This window comes from Lytechinus variegatus, chromosome 5 (assembly GCF_018143015.1).
Source record: "Lytechinus variegatus isolate NC3 chromosome 5, Lvar_3.0, whole genome shotgun sequence".
NCBI lineage: Eukaryota > Metazoa > Echinodermata > Echinoidea > Temnopleuroida > Toxopneustidae > Lytechinus > Lytechinus variegatus.
This window is the reverse complement of record NC_054744.1, coordinates 2,175,021-2,202,565: the sequence shown is the minus strand read 5'-3', so window position 1 is coordinate 2,202,565 and position 27,545 is coordinate 2,175,021. Positions and strand designations below refer to the sequence as shown.

The window sequence follows — 27,545 nt, the reverse complement described above, 5'->3', positions numbered from 1 at the left end:
ATTTTTCTTTTTTTTTCAAATCAACCTTTTTCGGGGTGGACTTGTCCTTTAAATAAGTCGGCAGTTGCCACTTCCTCAGAGACTGGAAGCTAAGAGAATTTCAATACAAGCTTTTACAGAGCAACGTATATGATAAACTGAACCAGTTTGGTATAATGCAGTCCAATACAGTCATGCACCTTCTATAGAAATGAAAACAACGACCATTGCATGATAATGGAAACATAGTTAACAAGATGGATGCCCTCCTGGCTCCTCCCCCCCCAAATAACGGGAATTTCAAATTCACTATGCTGCGATTTCCTTGTAAAAGGTTGCTTTTGCGTGATATAAAGAATGGAATATTATTGTACCTGAATTTAAGGAAATGTTGGGGGAGGGGGGGGGGGTGGGTTTAGCAGAGTTTTTTTTTTTAGATACCATCGCTGCATATACGGTACGGCAAGAGTTGATTCGCTTGTGACCAGCTCTATACTGAAGAAACATAGACTACATTCAAAACATTTCTTTTTGCCCAAGGTTACAACACATTATGCATTACTATTTGAAAGGGTTCAAAGGAAAATTTGCTCTAAAAAATATAAAAAATACACACATACACACACACACACCCTCTCACGTATAAACCCCACAAACGCCCTCACACCATACACAAATAACAACTCACACTAACCCACTCTAACACTAAACCCTAACGCGCCTAACACCGTCGACGTAGTATATATAAAACAATCATTATTCACAATACTTTTAAAAAGTACTCTCAAATACAATTACAATCTTTTAAAGACTTGAAACAGGAAAAGAGTTGAATATCAAACCAATAATCACAGTGTCGAAAATATTCTTGGACATCATGATGCATTTTGCTTGGCGATCGATCGCCTGATCATTTTCTTTCCTGAACAATCTGTAGGCTGCTTAGAATATTACATAATACAAACATATTACAAACATTACATAATACAGATGTCAAAATATCGATGTCCATCATGTATGAATTACCAATGAAGACACCGAGGCGATTTTCACGCGATTGGCTTGTTGCTTGATAAAAACATTGCAGAAAAAATAATAGAATACAGTACTGTCCAAAGTTCTCCTGACCACGTTGCGCAAAGAACTCGCTATCTGACTTCTGAGCATGTCCTGCAGCATCTCTCACGAAAGTGCGCTTGAGAGCAGCTTCCTGATTGGACAATTATCATGCACATGGTGGTGCTGAGAGTATTCCTGCAAACTGACAAAGTAAAATAAAAAACAACCCTATAAATTCAGAGAATTACATGAAGGCAACTATTTCACATCATCGAGAAAAAATGGTCAGATAGATGTTTAACCAATATGACTTCGTTTCGTGTCTGATCATATTTTTTTATTGAATAATTGATTTGAAGAATGCTTTCATTTTCTCATGCAACTTGCTTTATCAAGGTTATTATCGATTTTTTTTTTTACAAAAGTAGCTTAGAGGAGATAACCACATATAAATTCAAGCAGGTAAGTTCAAATGTAATCATGTAATAGTATCATTCACACCTTGAGAACAGCTACCAAGGTTACAAGATTGCAATGAAATTGGTTGGTCTTCTTGGGAGCATCCCGAGGTCCTTTCACCAGTATTTATATCGATACAATCTACTATTCGTTGTTGAATACCATCGCCACACGTCATAGAACACTGTGGAACGAAATACAAGTGAGAATGGGTGATAGGAGCAAATCAAGAGCGGTCATAAGAATGCAAGAATTACTTATCAAGGCTTTTTCGGACGCTAGTCTCTACTTTAATCCTTATTTGTGGCACAATCATGGCTCAGTGGTTAGAGCGGGACGTCGTGGGTTCGATGCCCGAGTTTGATGGTAGCAGTGCCATTCAAATGATTTATAAATGAACCTTCTGCCTTCTTAACAGGAGCTGACTTTGCTAGAACTGAGAAGGGTTTTAGGACACGCTGATAGAACAGCTTGCAGTTTAAGTGGCTCCCCTGGGTAATTAAATCTAATATTTGTTTCATAATGAAGAGAAAATCGACCACCGCAACCCAGACCTACACGATTTTACATTATTCTAAGTTAACATATAGGTAAGACTATCGGATTTTTTTTTAGTAATGTTCTCTTTCATATTTTATAATCTGTTTTGATATTGCGTTCATACGTCAGCACAACGGCTCTTAGACACCGGCATTTAGTTGATATCACACCCATATAGTTCCCATTTTTTTCAATAAAAAAGTTATGACCTACTGGCTGCCAAGGTTGTTTTGACCATTCAATCAAAGGTTCTTGAGAGCGATGTTGGAGACCAGGGGTGGCATCTTGATTCGCAGGACGCTTATCATTCAAGGCAGATGGAAATAAAACAAAGTTTATATACGGGTAATCTGGCATAACTGGACGTTGATCCATCTTCGAACCTGTCTGATCTTGATCTTGGACACCAACATCATGGGTAGTAATATTCAGTTCAAAGATTGTCCTTGGAGGCACTTCTTTAGGTGGCAGAGACGGATGTAGATTAGTGGTATTGGTTGCTGATTCATATTTCTTGTTGGCAATCTTCTTCTTCTCCCACTCGCCAAAATTCACCGCGTAGTCGCTGCTGGGGTATATGCTTGCTGAGGATAGGTCTAGCAAAGATTCGTCTGCGTAAGAAAGGTTTTCAGGAGCCTGTGGATCGGAGTTGTAGAAGTACTGCCCTCTGGGGCATTGATCCAATAAGCAAGGTCTCCGGTCATTGGGTTTTCCTGTATCATCACAAGGTCTGTTGATGTTCATGCAGATCACTGACCGAGTATGCCACCCTTCACCACAAGATACGGAACACTGGAGGTGGTGGGTCGATATACCAGAATAACGGGAGAAAAATAGTAATAGATAATCAAATTATTTCAAAAATACAGCAAGTCATAGAAAGGAGTCATCACATTTTTTATGCACATATTTATTTCCCCCCAATACAGTCAAAGCTCATCAAAATATCAATAATAATAACATACTAATACTAATCCAAGTCGTGTTTTTTGGGGGTCTGAATGTGTCTAATCCATTTTATGTCTAATAGGCCTACTTTATCAAGTCTCAGTTAAAACTACAACCAAGGATTCATTGTCCTAGTTATGTACTCCAAGTGTTCAGAAATTGATACATTCCACTGCCATGGGGGGAGGGGTGCAGTCTGCCAGTACAGTCTCCTAATTAAAAATTTGATCAATAAATGTGTCTCTTGGCAAAGACTAGCACATACAAAACTTGCTGTTTCGAGAGGGCCTTCAGTACACAAGGCATGGGTGTAGGCTGCACATTCAAACCCTGAAGGGTTTGCACAGCAGACTGGGGGAGGGGAGGTGGTATATCCCCCAATGTTTCAGGCGGGTATGGTATGTGTTTTCATCTCGCAATAATACGGTTGAGAATTATAGTATTCATGCTAAATCTTGACAAGTGGATGATGATGGCAAGGAGGTACAACAGCCCTCAAAATGGTTCATTTCTAGTTCAATTTTCTAAAAAGCTTCAGCTCTAGTTCGTGTACTTTTTGTAGGAATATAGCTGACACATACTTAAAAAACTCAGTACATTTGTCTGGCTTGGGACCATACCCCCTAAAGTTTTACTATAAAGAAGGAGAAAAGAAAAAAAAAGGAAAAGAATAAAGGTAAAATGTGACATTTTAGAAATACTCAATATATGTCACAAATTAGTTTTTGTATTAAAGGTAAAATGTTTTACCCACTTTCGCCTACAGCTTTTATTAATGTTGTCCTTTATGCCATGACTGCCCCCTAAGAATTTAAGACTCAATACGCCACTGACCCCCCTCCCTCCATAATGTAAAAAAAAAAACAGTCCCTCACAGAGAACAAAAATATCACATTCATTTGACTCACCTGAGTCCATTCCCCTGTTTTCCAGTTGTCATTGGACTCACAAAGTAGGTGGTCAACCTGACAAGAGGCCTCCGTGGCGGGCTTATCTTGGCCCTGACTGAGACAATCGATGTCATCAAGGACAGTCTGTTCACCGTTGAGGGCGCCTCGTATGCAGAAGACACTCCTCTGCTTTTGTCCGTCCTCACCGCACATTCCTGTGCAGTGTTGCCACGGCCCTTCCCACCATCTGAAATCATAAAGGACACACAAAGGTAATTCAGACTTCCATTGTGTTCAATCATAACTCATAAAAAATAATTAAAAATCACATCACAGAGAGGAACCCCACATGCACAGCCCAACGGATCAAGACAGTATTATCATGATTATAGCCATATTTTCGGTCAGTTTACAGCAAGAAAGCCGACAACGCTCAAATAGTAAAAAGTACAGCCTAGTTTTACCAAAATGCCAAATTATGAAATGAATATGGAATCAAGTTTCTCTTGTGTGTTGTGATATAAAAATATTTTGTATAATTCTTATGAATTATTTTGATTGATAAAATCATGACGTTTCATTACTGCTATTCGATTGCATCACACGTCGATGAATTATGAGCCCTAAAGGGACGTCCCTTGAATATTTTTTTTCGTGAAGTGACAGACGCATAACGACTTTATCATGAAGTGTTGAGAGGAATTCACTTGACTTGCAATATTCTAGGTATTCTAGACTATGTTAAAAAATCTTTATATTCAAAAAATCTTAATGAACAGTTTATGAAACACCCTCGAATCAATTTCCTAGCATGGTAGCCTCTAAACTTATCTTTTCATCAATCAAACTAATATTACAAAGTTTTGATTCTATTCAAAACAAAGTACACCTTGAAGATATCTTGACGTCTACAAGAAGATATGTAAAATAGACATGCAAATATTCTGTGGAAAAAAAACTTTAAAAACCCTACTGAAAAATAATTTCATCCAATTGGATCCAAGCACAGAACAGTCCTTTAAACGGATCTATATATTTGTTTGAATGAAAATATACTCACGTTGCCGGACATTGTTGTTCGTTACATGTCTGTTGCATATCATCAGGTTTCACACCTTCACAGTATCGGTCATCAACCATACCCGCAATCAATTCCTTGCAGACAACGCTCGAACGCTGATACCCTGGTATAGTTCACAAGAAATCATTGGAAAATATATCAACAATGCACTAGAACGATGCTTAACTATATTAGAATGGGGAGAAGATATTCTGTCAAATTATCATTGAAACAAAAAATGTAGTTAACCTGACATAGCAGGCTATTTATCATATTAATAATAATAATAACAATAATAAAAATAACTTTATAAAGCATACAATAGATGAAACATCTTTCTATGCGCTTTACAGAGTAAAATATTCAAAGAATTATAACTAATCTTTATGCATACCTGGACTAAGTTGATCCATGAAGAACGGTTCCTTAGAGATGGCAAGAAGAACGGTTCCTTAGAGATGGCAAGAATAAAAACGGGATGGACGGATGCACAAAGGCATATTTCCTATCTCTTCTTGACGAGGAAGTATACTGAATACAAATATTTTGGCGGATCTTTGATAATGCGTTGGTCGGGCTTACTTTAAACACGAATCAAAGTTGTAATTTAACTATGGATATCCAATAGTGGCATAAATCTCTAATAGTAGAATTTCAATGTATCAGCTCATTTTTCTTTCAAATCATTCTTCACTGTTTAGGAAGGATAAATAAGATAGTTGTCTTCATCATCAAACACTTAGGAAAGGGCATTGTAAAAATAATAAACATACAATGTAAACACAATTTTGATATTTTAGGCTTCCCATAGTTTTAGCACAGAGTCTCCTTCAGAATACAGGCCATTATCTGTAGAATATCAATGAGCCTGTAATATAGGTATTAGAACTCGTTTCGATCACAGTTCTCCTAATGTGTGGTAGTTGGGGTCTGACTACTCTGTCCTTTCCACTTAACACAATTTATATTACATGCTTATCACACATCTGTAGGTATCACACCGGTAAATCCTTTCCCATAGACACGCAAGAGATCGATAAACACAAATTCATATAAACAGAGATTAAATCAAATTAGGGGAACTTTAATGTTTACTACCTGAAGATAGCAAACACATCTGAGATTTCATATCTGAACAATAAAGGGTTTGTTGAACGTGAACGGCTAATTTGGGAAATGAATCAACATGAATGGAAACATTTCATGACGATATCTCTTTCATCACCTTGAACTAGCAGAGATTCTTTCGCCAATTAGTTCTAAAAGAAAAGTGACAAAGGAAGTTAAGTGATTGCCCTTCCTAAAACCAGAGTATGACGGCAAATCTCTTAATATCTTTGTCAATCAGGCATATATCAGTGGGAAGGGTTGGTCGATTAACTGGTATTTTTTCCTTCATGATGTTATAAGGAGTGTGACATCTGTGAGGTATAAAAACACCTTACCGATGCCGCAGGACGCAGAACAGGGGGACCAATCGGAATAGACCCAAGAGAAATATTGCGGCAACACAGCAGTCTGGTTTCCATCCCTCGGCATGGTATACTGGTAAGCTATGCCAGGGTTCTGGACACGTCGTCCGAATATAAGCTGCAATGTGACAAAAAATATGTTCGTATTTACATTCCGACCATATATGATTTAAGAGGACCCAATCAAATCCAAGCTTAATTAACGCTCCTGATGACGGTCACCTGTGTACATTGGTAGGCCTACATAAGCCTAGGCATGTATTTCTTTAAAGAAAAGTTTACTTCTTATCGTTGTTTTGTTTTCCTTACGTAGTACGATTATCATTATGGATTATTCATAGCCAGACCTCGACTGTTCTTTACCAAGTTAGTTTTTAAGTAAGGAGGCAGTAAAGTATTTTTACAGGGTTAAAATCTATAGGAATTCTAGAAACATTATCCCTTGGAAGAAGATTCCTAGAAAGCCATTACTTACATAGATGTGTATTGGTTCGCTGAGGGGTCCTAAGATTTCCACCTGTTCTTTATTATCTATCCTCTGGTAGCTGATGATGGTCCCTGCAGCCCGATATTCCCCGCTCCACTCAATAACCCAGTCCATGTTCAGTAGGTCATGGCCTAAATCATTGCTGATGGCCAAGTAGTTGTTCGAAGGTACCAGTTCCTCTACCACGATGTTCCTGGCACCAGCAGGGATGGTGGTGATCTCCACGTAACCTTCTGGAACAACCACAATCAACTTGATCAGAATTCTGGGCGCCGTTTCTTAAACAGTTACAACTATTATCATGGTAACTTTACCGATCTTTATCGATAACTTGATTGAGAATGGCTGCTGAGCCCGAGCTTTTAGTTGAAAAAGGCCCCTGTAAGAATTTCGTGACTTGTACATGTTACCTTTGCAAGGAAAACCCATTGGCGGCGGAGCCAAAAAAATGAGAGGGGGTCCACCTAAAATTTTGTGATGGACACAGGTAAAAAATTTGACAAGCAAGCAAAAAAAAAGTTATCAACAAAAAATCTAGGGGGGGGGGCCGTCACCCCTACCTCAAATTTAGGGGGACCTCAGTGTCCCCCCGCTTCTGCCGCCTATGACAAAACTCCAGCTATATCACCATGATAGTGACACCTGAGCCTCGTTTTATGAAGAGTTACGATTGATCTAATCAACTACAATTATGGAAAGCCAGCAACGTCAATATCTAAAATATAATTATATCAAAACATGAACATGATGAATGGATCGCAACTGTGTTGATAATCAAAACAAGCACAAGTCATATTTCCGAGCATTTCGTAATTTTCAAATCGAAATGTGCGGTTGCTAATGATTGTGTCAATTCGATTTTAAGTAATTTCTAAGTTTAATTTCCTTTTGCTTCATTGGATGGACGGTAAAATCAAGATGAAACTTTAAAAGTGGCGACCAAAAACGTTCCAAACAAAATGACCTCCTCAAGGCCTACACCATATAAAAGGACCCAACTTACTAATGACGGAAGTTCCATGTAAAAATACACATCGTTTTAAACGCATCATGATATTCTATTAAAAAACTCATTTATTTTGAGCTGTACATACCTCGTCCATACTTAGTGTTGAAAGTATCCTTGATAGTCAAACACGATGAACCATCACCATGACAAACACCACACCTATCCTCAACTGCTCCAGAACTTACAACATTATCACAACCTACCATCTAGAGAAAAACAAAACAAGTATCTTTAAATTCAACGTCAATAATACCAACAATAATTATGCATTATTCATATAGAGCTTGAAATAATGTTTCTATAAGCGCTGCATACACTGCCAAAACTCAGGTGTTGATTTAACACCAGCCTGGAATCTATTATGTCCACACCAGAGAAGTGTTAAACAACACCAGAAAGGCGTTTATGCAACACCAATTAGTACCAAAGCAGCATCGGTTTTATTCTAAACTGGTGTTGTTTCAATACTTCTCTGGTGTGGACATATATAGATTCCGGGCTGGTACTAAATTGACACCGGAGTTTTTCCAGTGTACTATTACTCACTGATGTTTTAGCATGTCTACCCTTATTGGTCGCTAGAGTATTCAAATAATTCCTTACTCTGGGTACCCATTAACTACACCCGGGTTGAGAGTGGCAAATGCAAATAAACTTCATTTCTGTTGTACAAAAATTAATATAAAGCTTTAAAATATCGGGCACCTATAGCTTAATTTGTGTAGGTCTAAATGGAAACTGTCCTTGTCAGGCCACAAATGTACCGATAGTCTGGTCCAGATTTGAGAAAAGTAGACTGCCTTAGGCAAATCGTGTTAATGCTGACTTTAGAAGTGTTTTAGCATAATTTGAGGGCGCTGAATCCAAATTTGCTGTTTGCCAACCTTGATTTTGATGTTAAAATCCTCAAATTGGCAAAAACAATATGGCCGCCATTCTACACCCATTTTTCCTCTATTCTGACCCCCAAAACATGGAACAAAAATGTTTGTCAACGATTTTTGGTATTATTTGATCTCAGAAATAACATACTAAAAATTCACCAAAATCCGGATCCGGGAAAGTGGTTATTTTCAAGATGGCGTCTAAGATGGCCGCCATCAGCTGAAAATTAAATTACCGGCAGTTTCTCTACCCTAGACAAATTTTTCGGTGCATACATGCATTCAATGGTGTAGGGGGTAAAAGGAAAGAGTAAACATAAGCACCCCAGGGTACCTGAAAATCAAAGATTGCGTAAAAATGGTTGCCATATCCTAAAAATTCACAATTCATCTATTACCTGTTTTAGGGTCTTTTATTTGGGTTTTATTCATTGGTGATATGCAAGGGTCAAGAAGTAAACCGGGACAAGTTACAAGGACAGTCAGCGCTCCACTATGTCCAAAAATCCAAGATGGCTTTCAAAATAGGAGTCTGAAATAGCTGTTTTTATCTAAAAACCCTAAAATCCGAAATAGTTTGTTTAATATCTGCTTTGGGGATATGATGTTGGTGTCTAACCCGTTGTTTAATGGGTCAAGAAATACGTTGGGACAAGTAACAAAGATGATATGGTCCTCTATGTCCAAAAATCCAAGATGGTGTGCAAAAATGGAAAATAAAATGTCTGTCATTAACTACAAACCGACATAGTTTGTTTGATAACCGCGTGGAGAATATGATTTTTTAGTATAACACATGGTTTAAAGGGTCAAGTATTAGATTGGGACAAGTTACAAGGACAGTTACTGGTTCCATTATGTCCAAAAATCCATAATGGCTTCCAAAAATTGAGTCTATATAGGCCTTTCTTACCGAAAAAAACTGATATAGTTTGTTTAATATCAGCCTGGGGTATATGATTTTGGTGTTCAAACCATGGTTTAAAGGGTCATGTAATGAATCACGACAAGTTACATCGACAGTCAGAGGTCCAGCATGTCCAGGAATTCAAAAAGGCTTCCGAAATTGGAGTCTAAAATGGCTATTGTTACCTAAAAAGCTGACATAGTTTGTTTAATGTCCGCCTGGGGTGTATGATTATGTTGTCTAAACCTTGATTTAAATGGTCAAGTAATACATTAGGATAAGTTACAAGGGCAATCAATGGTCCCGTATGTCTAAAAATCCAAGATGGCTTCCAATTAAGGAGTCTAAAATGGCTGCTGATACTTAAAAATTGGCATAATCTATTTAGAATCCATCTGGGAGATATGATTTTGCTGTCTATACTATGGTTTCAAGGTTTAAATATTACTTTTTTATTATTTACAATGGTATGAAGCTGCCCATTTACCTATTATTTAAAGATCGCTTTCAAAATGAGTCTAAAAAGACTTCCATTACCTAAACAAAGTCAAAATTAGGTGAACAAAATCTACACTACGTGGTTTGAAGGCTGCAATAATAAATCGGGACAAATAAAAAGGATGGTCAGTCGTAAAAAGTCCAAAATGACTGATGTCCCGTAATCTTGAAACCATAGGATAGTCCTAAGCACATAAATGACATGTCTTGAAATTATCAGTGAACTAATGGAACTTTTTAGGTGAAAGTGTACGTTAGTTTTTAGAATTTGTTTTTCGGATATTTACTTATTGTTGCATCATCATCAAATTCTTGTAAAACGTATTTTAACGATTCTTAAACAGACACACCAAAATAGTGGCACTAGATGAGATATGAAGTATTGTCGTTTTTGTATCAAAGGTGGCCAATTGGAATGTAATTTTTGGAGTGTTCTTCAATTTTCTACAAAATGGACAATGGTGTATCCATGTAATTCGTCTTCACTTATATTATTTGAACCTTGAAATCGTGAGAAAGACACAAAAATGTTTCTAGGTAGATAGTGTATGCACTTTGCATCCAGATTTTTTTTAAAATAACTATTATTTTTTAGGTCATCATTTTTTTTGCAAAACTGCACGACTGATAAACCTTGAAATTTTTCCAATATAATTTGTTCCCTTTGGAAGCATGATTTTTTCATATGATTTATTTTATTCTCGGTAGACCCCAAAGGTATTTCTACCAGGTGTATACATGTATATAATGAATTTGGACCATTTCAAAGTTACAACGTCCTGACGTCCATTATTGACGTCATTTTCTCTGACTCTGGATTCTCTGACACACTCACTGACTATCTTGGAAACCTGTCCTGATTCATTATTTGCCTTGATGAATTTGATTTCGATTTTGAGGATTTACTTTATTTTAGGAGTTGATGGTACAACGGCTGCCGTTGTGGACGCCATGCTTTATTTCCAATTAAACTTGACGACCTTCTGTAACTATAAAACCTGTCTCAATATATTTTGTTTAATCCTAACATGCCTAAGTTTCATGAAATAGACAACTATACCCTAAAAGTTATGACATTTCAAAATCTTAACCTCAGTTAAGATTTGATGTTGATTTCGCCGCCGCCATGGTCATCGCCGCCATCGGAAAAGCGACGTCCATGTCTTGCTTCTGCTATGCAGGCAAGGCAAAATGGCGGACACGTTAAAGATATCACAATGTAAATATGCCATCATCGCCCCCAAATTATCAAACATTTGGCCAAATTATTTAATATCAATCAGCAGCTGTGAATCATGGCAGCCATTTTGGAATTAAAGATGGCTGACGAATCAATCGGACACATTATGTTTGCAACCCTAGGTATAAAAAATAACGCATAGATCCCAATTTCTGAAATATAATCACCCATAAAGATCGTTTAATATGGGAAACTGCATTAAATATGCCGCCATTTTGTTTTTTGCCAATTTGAGGGTGAAAACGTCAGAATCAAGTTTGGCAAACAGCATTTTTGGATTCAGCACCCCTGAATTACCTTAAAACAATTGATAAATCAGCATTAACACAAAATGCCTAAAGCACTTTTTCTGAGCACATTTTTTAAAATCTGGACCTGACTACGAGTATGTTTGAGCTTTACAATGATAATAATATGGACCATTTATATAGCGCAGCTACTATATACTGCGCTTGGCATTTGGCAGTTTGGGTATAGCCGAGACGCCATATACATGTAGGCGCTCTATGTGGCCATATTATGTACCACAGTTACTTTTATGCGGTTATAAGAGTGAGTATAAACATCTAGATGAAAAAAAACATTTTGAATGTGTGAGTGACAAAAATAGATACATGCACGACTAAAATCATTTCAATGGTTTCATATCAAAATATATGTCCGAACTTTAATTAGCACTGAATTCGGAAGTTTTCTTTCTTCTTATATTCCCCTCGGCACAATATTTTATATGGAATACAGAAACGTGTTGCAAATCTGATTTAATTGATAACCATTGGAAATATATTAGTCAGAGTGTATTAATATAAGAACTCATACCTGGCATATCCCGTCAATGCATATATCACGTGAGAATCTAGTACACGGGGTTCCATTGGTCACCTGATCGGATTTCTTACTGACCACTGCTTGATCACGACGTCGGCAAAATAATGCACATGGTTTTTCTACGAAGGGAAATCAGAGACAATGAGTGAAATTAAGGATTTATTACTTGAAGTCGTTAAAAACTGATTGAAAATAACCACCAAAATGAATAAGTAATAAAAGATCGGAAGGGGCAAAAGTAGGCCTATAGTTTTTAATCTCCATCAAACATGCAAAACCTTCTATAAGGTAATTGCTGTGTTTTTCCAATGTATTAATTATCATTGTCGATGCAATGTGTAACTTCAGAAAATGACATTATTGATAAGTCGCAGTATGGCCTGTTTTATATGCAGAGACAAAGTTCCCATTCGAGGATTATAAGTTCTGATTTTAGATATATGTCTCAGCGATGAAGGGTTATGGTCAGGAAAATTACAATTTTTTAATGTCATAAAATCTCCCAGCATTAATCGTCTGTATCAGTTGACCAGTGCACTGTTGGTTTCTTCTGTAAGCATGGACCGCATGGCTCAAACTTTCCCTATCAATACAATATATTTCCGCTTAATAACTATTATTCATTTCAATGCTATCTATTTCATTTTAATGTATTGATTCACTTCAATTTATATATAAATGCATCACAATTCGGATTGGCCGCCGTGATGTATGACTTTTATCAAATAAACCATCTATCTATCTATCTATCCTGCTAAGAAACTGGGATCAAACTCTGAATGAATGAATGAATCAATCAGGGTCATGCCACATACCTTCCATCTCTACAGGGATCCATGTTAGTTGGGTTCCATTCGTCTGTATCGAGTCGTATGAGCTGCATTGGACCGCACGAACACTCTCTGATTGGGGATCACAATCCTGTCAATATAAAATGAATGAAAGACTAATTTACAAGAAATGCCCCCCCCCCCCATATATCCCTTGCAAAATCGAAATATAATGTTAAATCAACTCAGTATCTATTATAATTTTGTTTAAAAAGGTGTGGTTGAAAATCTTAAACACTTATATGAGAGGTGGTTTCATCGGTGAAGTTGATGCTATGGTATGGTATAGGACTAAATGTAACGTTTTTTATAGTGCTTATTCATAGTGACTTGTCATGTTAATGGCAATTACTAGTCCAATTTTAATTGGTAATAGTAATGGTGGTAATGGGAGGCTTAATCTTGGTGGTAGAGGTAATAATGGTAATACCAATTGATATAACAATGGCAAAGGTTAGTGGTTATTGTGATGAAAGTGGTAGGGATAATGGTTGGTTAAAGGTGGGGGGGGGGTATAGTTGATTGGCTATACACTCTTCAATCGTTTGGCAACATATACTGTCAACAGAACAATTGGTTTAAAAAATATCCAACTCTGGGTAATTCTCAACCAGAATTGTGTTGTTTTCACCAAAAGAGCACACATTATTGGTTTAAAACTACCCAGATCTGGATAAAGTTTTAACCAACTGTTGTGTGGACAGTATGTTGCCCAACATTTCTAAGAGTGTATAGAGACAATCCATAGAATCATGCTAATTTGATAAAGCTGGTCATTTAAAAATATGTCCTTATATAGATCAGACACAGTCGGCATACACCAAAGGATATTCTTTATTGTGTTCTCTTCCTCATGCAGTATGCGACATTACGAAAAAATGAACAAAGTACTGAAAGATGATCAATGTTCTTGAATAGACAATTGATAGGGGATGTTTAATATCAACTATACCTGAAGTTTACACATGGTATACTTCTTTCTCTCGCCAACGCAGTATCTTCCTCCGTGTGATGGGCTGAAGGAAAACACACATTTTATAATTATTTCTCCTAGATTCGATAATACCATTCCCTTTGCATACACCAACACACACATACACACACACACACCCATCCCCATCCTTACCCATAATTATGCACCCACATACACTCAAAAGCACACATCCCCATCAACCAACCGCTCCCCTCGCACACAAATTTCATATACACACATATTCACATTTCTAATGATGTTATTAATTACAGTGTCATATAAATGAACTTAATTCATTTTCATAACCTGACTTTTTTTCAAGATCCTATTCACGACCTTTTATTTTATACTTCCATTCATCCCCCCGAAAAATTTAGTCGTTGCGTACATTATATAACGAGCAAGAATGAATGTCATTGTTCACATTGTCAAGTAGAAATAGATAACTAAGAACTTATTATCAAGAAACTATCACCACAAAAAGAACACGGGGACTAGAAACTTCGAAAGAATTAGAAAAGAATCTTTACGGCAATTATATTTCATACAAATTATGCATTTAATTTCAAAGAAAATAATCTCAAATATCTGCCTGCCCTGCCCTCCTCAAAAAAGATTCACTGCATAAACATAATAATAATAGCAGTGCATTTTTATAGCGCCATGAGCACCGAAAGGTGGACCTGTGCGCTATATAAGTAGCCACCATTATTATTATTATTATTATAATTCGAAATCATACCTTGAAAGAAAATATTGATAAATGAACAAAAACATGCATCCTAATGCCACAGTCATAGCCAAGGAACTTTCTTCATATCGACCAATGGTTTGACATTTAACTTAACGTATTAAGTTTGATTGGTCTGGATCTGGTACCGTTGGTACGACTGGGACTAGACCCCCCCCCCTCACACAAAAATAAATCAACAAAGGTTACCTTGGATTATTACAATGTCTCTCCTTAGATTTGACGGCCCGTCCACATGTCAAGGAGCACTCGGAATATTCACTCCACGGACCCCATCCGCCATCGATGACCACGGGATGTTCGTCAATGTCGATACACTCCCCAGAGATACACCACTGTAGCAATTGAAATGATATATTCATATCATGTTTGAGAAAATGCTGTCGAAAAAAAATCATCCTTGATGTCAATGGGATATTTTCATGTTCATGGCAGTACTGAGATCCTGCAAGTTAACGCTGGGCAATTAGGAGACCTTGTTCTTAGACTCGGGTTCTTAGTCCTGGCCTCGGAGGTCTAAACTCATTGGCCTTAAGATCTTGGTTTTGCCACTCAACTTATAAAATGTGAGAGCTCATAGTTTGTTAACTCCTTGAGGACATTAGCAACAGTTCATACTGGAATCTCCTTTCTCTATGAGATAGACACCTTTACAAAATACAAAGGAAAAAAGGGTTCATGGTTTCTTTAAACAAACAAGTGGAATGCCCCTGGCCGTCTCACCTGCATCACGCAGTTCAATATAGCAGCAGTGCTGACTTTGAAAACTACTCTAACTCGCACAAGATGTTTAGTGATACATGGTTACTCTTATGTCCACTTTTTATGAACTAGACCAATAAACTTACAGAGATATGATGGTAATTCAACAAAAAACCCAACATGGCCAAAGTTCATTGACCTTACATGACCTTTGACCTTGATCATGTGACCTGAAACTCGCACAGGATGTTCAGTGATACTTGATTACTCTTATGTACAAGTTTCATGAATCAGATCCATAAACTTTCAAAGTTATGATGGTAATTCAACAGATAACCCAATTCAGCCAAAGTTCATTGACCTTTGACCTTGGTCATGTGACCTGAAACGCGCACAGGATGTTCAGTGATACTTGATTACTTTAATGTCCAAGTTTAATGAACTAGATCAATAAACTTTCAAAGTTATGATGGTAATTCAACAGATACCCCCCGATTCGGCCAAAGTTCATTGACCCTAAATGACCTTTAACCTTAATCATGAGACCTGAAACTTGCACAAAATGTTCAGTGATGCTTGGTTACTATTATGTCCAAGTTTCATGAATCAGATCCATAAACTTTCAAAGTTATGATGGGAATTCAACAGATATCCCCAATTCGGCCAAAGTTCATTGACCCTAAATGACCTTTGACCTTGGTCATGTGACGTGAAACTCATGCAGGATGTTCAGTGATACTTGATTAACCTTATGTCCAAGTTTCATGAACTAGGTCCATATATTTTCTAAGTTATGATGACATTTCAAAAACTTAACCTCAGGTTAAGATTTCGATGTTGATTCCTCCAACATGGTCTAAGTTCATTGACCCTAAATGACCTTTGACCTTAATCATGTGACATGAAACTCTGATAGGATGTTTAGTAATACTTGATTAACCTTATGGCCAAGTTTCATGAACTAGGTCCATATACTTTCTAAGTTATGATGACATTTCAAAAACTTAACCTCAGGTTAAGATTTCGATGTTGATTCCTCCAACATGGTCTAAGTTCATTGACCCTAAATGACCTTTGACCTTGGTCATGTGACATGAAACTCTGATAGGATGTTTAGTAATACTTGATTAACCTTATGGCCAAGTTTCATGAACTAGGTCCATATACTTTCTAAGTTATGATGTCATTTCAAAAACTTAACCTCAGGTTAAGATTTGATGTTGACGCCGCCGCCGCCGTCGCCGTCGGAAAAACGGCGCCTATAGTCTCACTCTGCTATGCAGGTGAGACAAAAATGAAATGAAACTTCTCAAACCTTGTCCTTCCCACAACGAGTTCCCTGTTGAGCAGGAATCATCCGTGATTTTCTCATAGTCCCAACGACACACCAGAGAGTGGTACACAGATCGGACTGGTATTGGCAACATGTATTGAGGCCAGAGTATAAGAAGAATTCGCAGGAAAAAAACACAGAAAGCATGGAAAATGGAATTAAAGGTTTGAAAGGGGGCAGAAAGATTAAGAGAGCAAAAGAAAAAAAGAAAGAAATTTCATTCATCGTTGTGTTAGAAGTAACATAAGGTGATAGGTGATAAGCCAATGTCGCTCTGATGGCAACTAGCATCCAGGTACTAAATTAAAAGATGTTTTCCAATGTTTAGTAAGGATTTAGAATAGATTTGCAAGGTAATCAAACATTTCATGTTTTTTAAGTTTACAATAACGATACGGTTTCAACCGGGGTTTGTCTTATCTCCGTCTTATCTATTTTACAACCTACATTTTCAAATATACATTAAAGATAAAAAAGAATATGTGCTAAATTGAGCCTATGTAAAATACATTAAAATAAGAATGATAGGTTAATCTTTACCCCACGTTGAGACTGTAAAACAACCCTAAACTACTACATGATCGTGTTATCTTTCAATTTATATGGGAATATTGAAAAGTAAATGAATTTAATGGAATTGATCCTTATTTTCATCCATCATGGCTCTGGAAGGTAAAGAAGCAAAATGAGATAAATTAAAATTGATTGGAACTGTCGTTACAATGGTAATGTAGCATGAACACCTAGTGTCCACTGTGTTGAGTAATGTATGTTGGTAAAATATATTTATATACTGGACAATTATTACACAATCGAGCAAATTTATTTCCCAATTATTAGTTTTCATTACCCAATCTTGACAGATTTTAACCAATAGTAATGTGGACACTATGTTGCCTAAGGTTGGTTAAAAGTTTGGAATTTTTCCCCATTTCAAGAGTGCAGAAATGTTTTACATTTGGACATTTAAATAACTTAACGAAGCGGAGTCATATAAATTGCAGGTAGATGATATAACGCACTATCATCATTTAATATAATATTTCAGATGCATAAAATATATTTTTTTTACTTCAAACATGGGGCTGACAGTAGCATTTGGTCCGTACTGAAGTCGACATTGGTGATCAGCTGTATACATGACACCTGGTAGAACCTTAGGATAGTTGTATGGTGTGGAAGATGGCATATCCTCAAGGCAGCTCCCACGTCCACTGCTGTAAACATAGTAAATAAGATTGATAGTATCAGACAATAGGATTCATTTTATAATTCAGAACATATTTTATCCACATTCAAACTAATGGTTCGCAATCACCGGCCAATTCTACCGCAGTTATGCTAGTTCCAGGTTGGAGATATAAATGATTTTGTAAATGGCTGTTCAATTGTATTAATTGGTCTTAATATTCAAATGGACTTGGCGTTAAAACCGGAACTCTATAGTAGATCCCACCGCTGCCACCATAAGTATCCATCCTTCTTCCCTTGGTAGAGATACCCTTTAAATCGATGTAAGATCCTTTGAAAGTATATAGTTTGATGCGAAATTTGATTACCTATGATGGGTATTGAACCAGAAATCCCTTATTATCATACCGTTGCCACCCTGGGGTGTGTTTAATAAAGATTCATGATCAAGATAACGTTACCATTACGGTAACTATCTTGATTTTGATCGACTGCCGAGCCCTGCTAATAATAATCATACTTGCTTATATAGCGCTTAATACTTTGTCAGAAGTCTCTAAGCGCTCTACAGTATGCAGCATAATTACCCTGGCTTTAGCAGTGCAGCTGTTACGCGCGCTGCGTTTCAAGGAATAAATTCCTGCCAAGTACCCATTTACCTCACCTGGTTTGAGTGCAGCACATTGTGAATCAATTTCTTGCTGAAGGAAATTACGCCATGGTTGGGATTCGAACCCACGACCCTCTGTTTCAGAGTCCGGAGACTGATCCACTGGGCCACAACGCTCCACATGGTAACATGGTAATTGGCGCAAGTGGTGGTCGGTTTATCATATTAATCGTTAAGTCTGTATCAAACAGGTCCATTTGGGGCATTCATTAAAGTAAAAGAGATTTATGGTTCAATACTCTTCAGAGCACTAGCGTACAGAAGGGGGGGTTATGGCCATGCTCCCCCCAAAAAAGTTCAACGTTCGATAGAAAACAACAGAGGGGGGAAAATGAAAATGGGATATGTGAGGTGTTTTTTCTGAATATTATGTTAGAACCAATCACAAAATTAGATTTTTGTTATAAAAAGGTCGAAGTATAATTGTGCTTGCATCACTCATTCGAGACTTTCAAGAAATTTTGTCACAAACACAATGCTGTGTCCCCTCAAAATGTTAAGCTCATTACATAACTTCGTCAGAGTAGATGAAATATTTCATAATGAATGTAAAATGAGCGTTCAGTAAGCCATGATTTGATGTCTTCATAATTTGAAAATGATTAAGATCATTGTTCGTTGATAATCTCGACCAAAGTGTGCATGAAGGACAATTCTTATGGCAGCAGTGGGATCTACTAGTGTAACCTTCTTTTTAAGGGCCGGGCCATGCATACAACAGATTGTATACCTACTCAAGGAAGCGAGTGATGTATTCTCTGCTACAGAATGACCATGATGTTGGTGTGAGACCAGTGGGAACCCGTGGAGCCATCACATATGGGCCATTTGAGTCGCATATGTTTTCTTCTCCATCGTGAAGCATGCCAAGGCTATATATGAACGGAAATATCAATAATGTTTGATGATTCTTATTTTTTTTCACTGTACTGGACCCGTTTCACAAAGTTGTCATTAAAACATGATTTCACGCAAGACGGGTGACCATTTATTGCGCTACATGAGACACCCCTATTTAACTAAGAATGATATGTTCCAGCCGTGCATGGGCAGCTTTACGAAAAGTTTTATGAAACACCATCCAGGTATCTATAAAGAAAAGACCTCTCGATTCAGTTCAGTAATCAGGGCAGCGTTTTATCAACGTTTTTGTTCGATAAGTCGGATCTGACAATTTCCCATAATTTTGATTGGCTGTTACGATGGTAACTGTCGAATAAAATGGGACTTGTAGGATAAAACGTCTGACAAGTCCTTTCATGGAACACTTCCCTGATAACCATGAGATGTAAAATGGTCTAAAAATTTCATAGTCATGGCATTTTTATGTTGTATTTTTTAAAGAAAAGCGGTCTTTGCCTCTTCCTCAAAATAATCCATGAGCTTCGTAACACATTTATTTGCGAGTAATCGCTAAATATCATTGGCTAATCAAGATCATTTTGTTTAAAACACTGGCGAATAGCCAATCAACAATGTCCCTTCGTATCTGCAATCCATCACAATACTTAGTGTCTCTGTGTTCTGGACTAAATATCTGACTGAAATAAGGACAGTTCAGAGAACACGAGGGCAACGACAAAGTGAAAGAGAATTAATAAGAAAATGATAGAGGTTGCATATTATTATTGTATATAGAATCTTCAAGTTTCTCGCTCCAAATTCACTTCAAATTCATTCTTCATAAAGTGAAGATTTTCGTAACTATTATTTTTTTTTAGAGAGAAATGATATTCATTCTCACTTGTGTCCCATTTCGTGCGCCACGGTGAATCCAACAACAAGGCCAGTGTCTTCATTGATGCTACAACTTTTTTTCTTGTTACACATTCCCGATACATGTGCCAATCCTACCGTAATACAGGCATTGCTGTTATCAGGACCACGACATAGGTTCTTCCTTTGGACAAAAACAAACAAACAAAAAATACCAGTAAATCACATAAAACAATATACATAATGATGATACTTCCTATTTGCCCAGGGTAGCCAATTAAGAAAATTCTCGTCTGGAGCGCCCAGCATAACATAATGTAAATATAATGTTTTGTCATCAACGTTTTTCATAGCCCAAAGTAAGAAAATAGACGCTTGGATAATGGAAATTAAGTATGGATGTAGATCCTAGCTCGCAATAATACTCGAAAATGAATAAGGAATAAAATATTTCCAATGGGAAATTTTTGTGTGTCTCTCAACGATCATGATTACATAAAGTCATACCAAAGCAAGGAATGGGTTTACAAAACGAGTAAAAATGAAAATTATCGTTACACCACAAGGTGCTCCATTCTCATTCTTTAAACTGATTTTTTAGCTCCTAGGAATTGGCGCACTAGTTCTGTAGCTCAATGATGAAATAGAAAGGCTGTCTTAATCATCATTATTACCAAGGTTACAAATAACATTAACATATAGGCCTAGTCAATAGACGTAATTAATAGTTGGGATACAGATTACATATCATGGGTATTCTAGGTTTTAATTGAATGATGTTAATCATTTATGCTTTTTAATATCAAGTAGTTTATATATTATGGTTACCTGGTAAGTAGTATTGCGTTGTCATGGTGATATTGATGTTCACTCCTTTCCGAGTTTAAAGTGTCTTGCCATGCGCAGAAGCTGTTCAATGTGATGTCTGCGTCGGTAGATATCTCTAAGTCGTCCTATCAAACAAAGAAATAGGCCCAGTGCATTGTCATTCTCATGGTTATACTAAGAAAACTATGCGGTTGACAGAGGGACCAATTAATGAAGGGAAAATACATTATAAAGATCAACTACATTCAACTCCTAAAGTAAATACGATCAGAGGAGGTTCTGGAATTTAATATTCTCCAAAGAGAAATTTATAAAGGTGGCCAGTTTTCAGAGGAGATAAAATTGAGAAACAGATGAAAATTGTATCTATCTATCTATCTACCTACCTATCTATCTATCTATCTCCATACCTCTCTATCTCATCTGACTTTGCATCCTTCTATTTTTCAAAATTTATATATCACCCCTCAGGGAAAACAAAATCATAATTTTTTTTTCAGTAACCTGTTCATCCTCCAGTAGGATAAGCCGCACGAGGGCGATGTTCACCAAGTTCCCAATGCTTGGGTCACGATAAAATTTCGCCACCTGTGCATGAAAAATCGAGAAAAAACCCCGAATAATTTAACCTTTGCCAAATATAAAGTCAATTTGATTTATCAACTTATTACTTATACTTTTCAAATGGAGTTTTATTCTCTTTCTTTCACTACAAGTCATTTTCATTGCGAATGTTATTGGAATCACTTTCTATCAACCCATTTCTTAGACTGTGGGTGCATCAATAAAAAGGTAACAAAACTTTCATAATTCTTAAACAGATAATTATCAAATTAGCTATTATGAAACCAAACAAGAATCGTTAGACAGAAATAAGTGCGATGATGATGCTTATGTTCCTTTCATTTTCCAATGCATCAATGTGCCATGTACGTAAGTGAACCAAAGGAAATTCTGGATATGTGCAATTATGCATGGCCAGACAAGCACCACATAGATACCATTCGAAATTTCAAATGTATGAGATGTAAATTAAAGACATCGGTTTTTTTTGTCACTGATCGAAGGAAATAAACGTTGGGTTTGTTTCATTTTCTGAGACATACATCAATTAAGAATTCTTCAGATTATTTTGATACCCACAAGATTCATGATGGTGAGGACGTACGTCTCGATATCCTCGTCTTTGTGGTAGTCAACCATGGATTGGTCGACGACCACCAAGGCTTCCACTGTTCGTTCCGTGCTAACCGACTTCCGTACACGATCTCGTACACGATTAGGCCATGCACTCGAAGCAGGCTCATCAAGAGACAGCTTCCCTAATATCAAATGAAATAAAGTAATGAAAAATAATGGGCACCACTGGGTACGAAAACAATTGAAGTATTATCTGTTGATTAATATTTTCAGGGTCTATCTTTCTTTGTGCTTGGGTATGTTTTATTTATCATACTCTATCATTGTTAATATAATAATAACAACAACAATTTTATATACCGCAAAATCGAAAAACTGCCTCTAAGCGGTTAAGAGAGAGGAAAATGAAGTATAAAGGAAATAGAAATACTTTGCACAACAAAATGTATCAAAACTAATATTACAATATTGTTGTATCTTGTTGCTCCATTTTTTTTTTTTTGGGGGGGGAAGGGCAGCAGAAAAGCCGATATACGCCTGCATATACCCCGTGTTTTTAATGTATACATTTACATGGGTATTTGAAATATGGAATCCACTTTGCGACATGCTTATTTTGGCCCTTAATAAGTTAATCACCTTCTTTGTTGACATAGTTGAGAATTGCATAAGAAATGGTCCCTTCAAAATTATAGGAATAAATCAAATAAGACAGAACTAAAATCAGAGCAGAAAAAAAAATCACCATACTTGCCTTCCAAAATTGTATTTCTCTATATAGGGGGATACCAAAATGTAAAATCTATATTTGAGCACTCCAGGACAAATGTATTCTGTATGTTTATTTCAGAAAGAGTGGTCATAATGCAAGTCAGTAAGCCATTCAGCTAGTCAACAAAATACATTTTTTAATGGAATGCTGGAAAATGATATCTCAATGTTTAACGTGTAAGTGTGGACACCAAATATTTATTTTCCATTTTTTAAAGTGTTCTTCAAGGTAGTCACTTTTTAATCATTCATGTTTACAAACCAAAAATAAGATATAAATTAAGTCAAAAGAACATATGATAAGAATAAAAAATGGAAGAATTGTTTTGTCACAACGTAAACATAACATTTTGGGGGACATCAAAATCATCTGCAAATAATAATAACCATATTTCCATAATTTTCTACATTTTTGCTTATTATTCTTTAGGAATATTTAAAACTATGTTAAGGCGATCAAAAACTCAAATCTCTCACTTTGGAAGGGTAATATGGATTCAATACTCAAAAGTGCTGATTTTGGGTACACCAACCATTGCCAAAGTTTACATGGTGAAAATATTTTTAGATAGATTCTCTATTAAATTCCTGTTCAAAGCCCACGAAACGGAAAATGGGCCTTCGAAGATCATGCAGATTAAACGCCCCGTCGTTCTCACTCCGCTCTGAATGCGCTGTACACAGTGCGTCATGGCCATTTTCTTTCCACGCAGTGAGAACTGCATGGACGTATATAGCGTTGGTGTCAATTGAGTATACAACGTAGAAGTAATTTGCAACATTACTATTCATTTAACCTTAGCACGGGCCTTAGCAGAGAAAAAGGTTTAGTTTTTGACAAATCAAACATATGAAAAAAAAAATAGAATGAAAAATAAATAAAAATTTAAAAATCGCGCGTAAGGGATAATTCTTGACTTTTAAAAATGGCAATTGAATTTTTTTTATATATCTTAGTTAGTTTATTTAGAACATATAACATTTCACACTACCCCTGCCCTTTGTTCCCACTTTTTTGTCATATTTTTTTGAGGGGGCTGCTCCCGGCACCCCTATCTATACATCTGCGTTTCAAAAACATAGCGATACATAGTCTATCCGATTTTCTCCAATCGGTGTCTGTGTGACTAGACTAGTGCATCAAAACAAAACACTTTGTGACCTTATCGAGGACAAGGACACTGTCAGGGTTGACAGGTGGAAGGGGTCATTCAAGGTCACACGCGACGGGCCGCCGACAGATTTACCTCATTACGTAAGCGAGGAATGTCCACGCGTCTTAATCGAGGTCAACTAGCCTTGCCCCGGAGAGGAAAATAAGTACTTGTAATTGCATGGAGATATATCATGATTCTCGAACCAAGGAGAGAGGGGCTTCCGTGCTTTGGCAGAGATAGACACAGACCTATAGGTGCATGCTGGTTGAATTGCATGTCATTGAAATACCTGAAACATTGCAACTTAAAACGTTGAGGACGAAAGCCCTCCCACACAAGCCTGCCGTAAATCATCGGAGATCGATGATATATCGCAATAACATATTAAAAACAACAACATCAACATTCATACTGTAAATATTGATTTGGTAACAAATATTTATATACTTGATTGTAATAACTGCCAATTGAAAAACTTTAGCAATTTGTCAAATAATTTTGACAGAGCTTTCCCCGAAAATGTCTTTCAAACTTGATCGTTGTGTTGTCGTCAGCGTGGTCGATATTAAATATTGGCTAAACTTACCCGTGTGAGAACAGAAGGAAACATTAGAAATTTGATCGGTCTCTCCTCTGTTTAGGGACGGCTTGTAGATGATATGTGAGCCATCATTAACCACCTCATCATACACCGACGCGTTGACCGGTTCGATGAAGAAATCATTGTCCCCTCCAAGCGAAATCAGCCCTCTCTTTTTCATTCACATAAGACAAAAGGAGATAAAAGGAACTTGAAATCAATTGTATGTCATCAAATTCTTGTCACAAAATCAGTCAATTACGTCAATAAATTGTAAATTCGCAATTGTTTGCTAGCTTCTTGCATCAAGAAGGAAAATAAAAGTGTTATGGATGCAATTGATGTATCAATTGTAAATTAGCAAATTGAAAAGAAAATATATTTGCAATTTAAATATTTTCTTGAAACACCCTAAGATTCCTAACTAGCGTACCCGGAAAACCTCGTCAAGAGGGTCAATTTTTTTTGTGAGATATACATCATCAACATTCTTTCCTGATGGAAGGGGGTGGGGTCTACCATCTGTCACCATGGAAATCGATCGAAGTCCAGGGGAGCGTTTCATCAATATTTTTGTCGACAAGTTGTCAGATCTGACATCTTTCCTTGATTCTGATTGGCTGAGAGGTAATGTTACTATGGTAATTGTCGGATAAAACAGAACTTGTCGGACAAAGTCCCTTCATGAAACGCTCCCCTGAGCACACTGGGTTATCTAGACAATTAAGCATGCGCGACTTTTAATCCTAACTTCATTTTCCAAGATGATCTAAATGGACGTTTGCATTCCATTTTGTTGTTCTTAAAAGATTTCTACAGCTGTGATTGTTTGGATCAATTTTCACTCCTTTGTATTTTGTAAGACGAGGCTCAGAAATAATAGCACATTGATTGACATAATGCGCTTTGGGGTATCGGTGATTGAAATGAAATATCTGGTTGTGGTCGTTGTGATTTTCCCCTTTAAATCTATTAGCTAAATCCCCAGTCACACCAGCACACAGACACCCAGCAGATCAATGATATGACAATTGGAATAATGTAATAGCCGTCACAGGTCTAGTGTCAGTATCGCAAATGTGACTGAGGCATTCGCGTGTCCATAATATCACAATGTAATAAAGTGAAAAGGACTCACCAATCCTCGACACACGTTGACAGCGACCTGAGACTTCTCATGTCCACGAACCACACCGTGATAAGAGCAATGACGATGGCGTTGATACGCTGATTGAAGCCGTGATCGAGACACGTTCGACGACGACCGCCGCTCAAGGACAAAATCAGGCGAAATGAGACCTTCGTTCAGAGTCAGTATCAAATGGAAGTCGGTCCCCTTCGTTGCGAATTGATATTGAAGGTTTTTGTGATGATGCGATGTCGATGAAGAAGGTGATCGACGATGACGGCTGTCCAAGTCGTTGTGGACAACGCGCGGGTGCACGATTTCAAAATCGGAGGGATGTTTGTCTATGAAGAAACAAATGTATCAAATTCTTTATTTTGAATGGACCAATGGAGGTGTTTGTACAGGCTTTAATATCACATAAACGAATTGTGTTGTGCGTGCACGTGTGTGTGAGGGTGTGTGGGGTGGACAGAGAAGAAGAGTGTATATTAGAGTGGATTGGAATGCATCGGGGATGCATGAGGGTTAAGGGTTGAGTGCGTGTGTGGGTTTTATGTTTGAGAGTGCGCGTGTTTGCGTCATTGGGAGCGTGTGTGTGAGTGTCATGAGATGAGGGGGGGGGGGGTGGGCCTGTATTGTGTTTATCCACAAGAGAAGAAATTGAAAGGTGTCAAAATATTCAACATAAAATATACAAACAATTACACATCAAATATGTCGCTCCAACAAATCACGTATCAGTCATGACGAAGAAAATATCTGGTGAATTACAAACCTGTAATATTCCCCATAGACATTCCAAGGGGTGCCTCTACGGGATGCAAGGGAGCGACCCCATGATTTTCCAATGAATTGAATGTAAATATTATATTTTATATGTCATCAATCAGACCCTTTATGAATATTTAAATAAAGTAATAAAGGAATATAAAGGTAGGGAGAAGAAACAAGATTATTCAAAGGAGAGGTAGAAGTATTGGTCGTGTTATAGTCCATATTATCCCTCTAATTTAAGAAATTAAAAATAGGAAGTTTCCAAAACCCATATCATATACACTGATCTCGCCCCTAGACTATAACCTTTACAAAATGTGCAAAACATTTTAAATTGTAAAAGAACTACGTATATTTTACATAATACGTGCAAAATCTAAGCATAATTAACAAGGGTAAATTTATCAGCTTAAGCTTATCCCGAAGAAGATGCCATTTTGAAGTTGTAAAACTTTTGTTTTCGTCCTTACCACCTTGTTGATGTTCAGTCAGAGCGTGAGAAAACTGGATGTAAAACAGAATGAGAAGGAATTTCAGCGTCAACATTGCCAGGCGTCGGTAAATTGGCGAGAAGTGGATCTGGGTTGATGTGTGAGGTAATCCCATGCTGAGAAAGAGGTGTGATGATATGGTATCCCGCATCCTGAGTAAAGTATTCCGATGAGCTTATGTCTGCATCTATTATCTATTCGAACGCCGTGAATATGATCCTCGAGAAATGAAGGAGTCGCAATGAACTT

The 27,545-nt window shown here is 37.1% G+C and overlaps 1 protein-coding gene across 1 annotated transcript; it reads right to left on the bottom strand.

Moving 5' to 3' along the window:
- Positions 1 to 27,545, bottom strand: LOC121415049 (A disintegrin and metalloproteinase with thrombospondin motifs 7-like). The gene is made up of 22 exons (XM_041608123.1): positions 27,276 to 27,545; positions 26,041 to 26,372; positions 24,909 to 25,074; positions 22,398 to 22,576; positions 21,759 to 21,842; positions 21,255 to 21,379; positions 20,455 to 20,610; positions 19,445 to 19,582; positions 17,922 to 18,066; positions 16,832 to 16,927; positions 15,004 to 15,149; positions 14,043 to 14,106; positions 13,076 to 13,181; positions 12,252 to 12,379; positions 7,989 to 8,109; positions 6,883 to 7,124; positions 6,381 to 6,525; positions 4,936 to 5,059; positions 3,894 to 4,122; positions 2,251 to 2,829; positions 1,540 to 1,681; positions 1 to 1,240 (listed from the first exon to the last, which is right to left on the bottom strand). The coding sequence occupies exons 1-22, from the start codon at positions 27,445 to 27,447 to the stop codon at positions 1,128 to 1,130; spliced, it is 3,732 nt and encodes a 1,243-aa protein (XP_041464057.1). The 5' UTR covers positions 27,448 to 27,545; the 3' UTR covers positions 1 to 1,127.

What these genes read in the sequence shown, in the direction of transcription:
- LOC121415049 (XM_041608123.1), bottom strand. Translation starts at nt 27,447, where the DNA reads ATGCGGGATACCATATCATCACACCTCTTTCTCAGCATGGGATTACCT. An exon ending in GAACAACAATGTCCGGCAAC is followed by an intron (nt 4,123 to 4,935) that starts GTGAGTATATTT and finishes TTATGATTTCAG; the next exon opens with ATGGTGGGAAGGGCCGTGGC. An exon ending in AAACAGGGGAATGGACTCAG is followed by an intron (nt 2,830 to 3,893) that starts GTGAGTCAAATG and finishes CACCACCTCCAG; the next exon opens with TGTTCCGTATCTTGTGGTGA.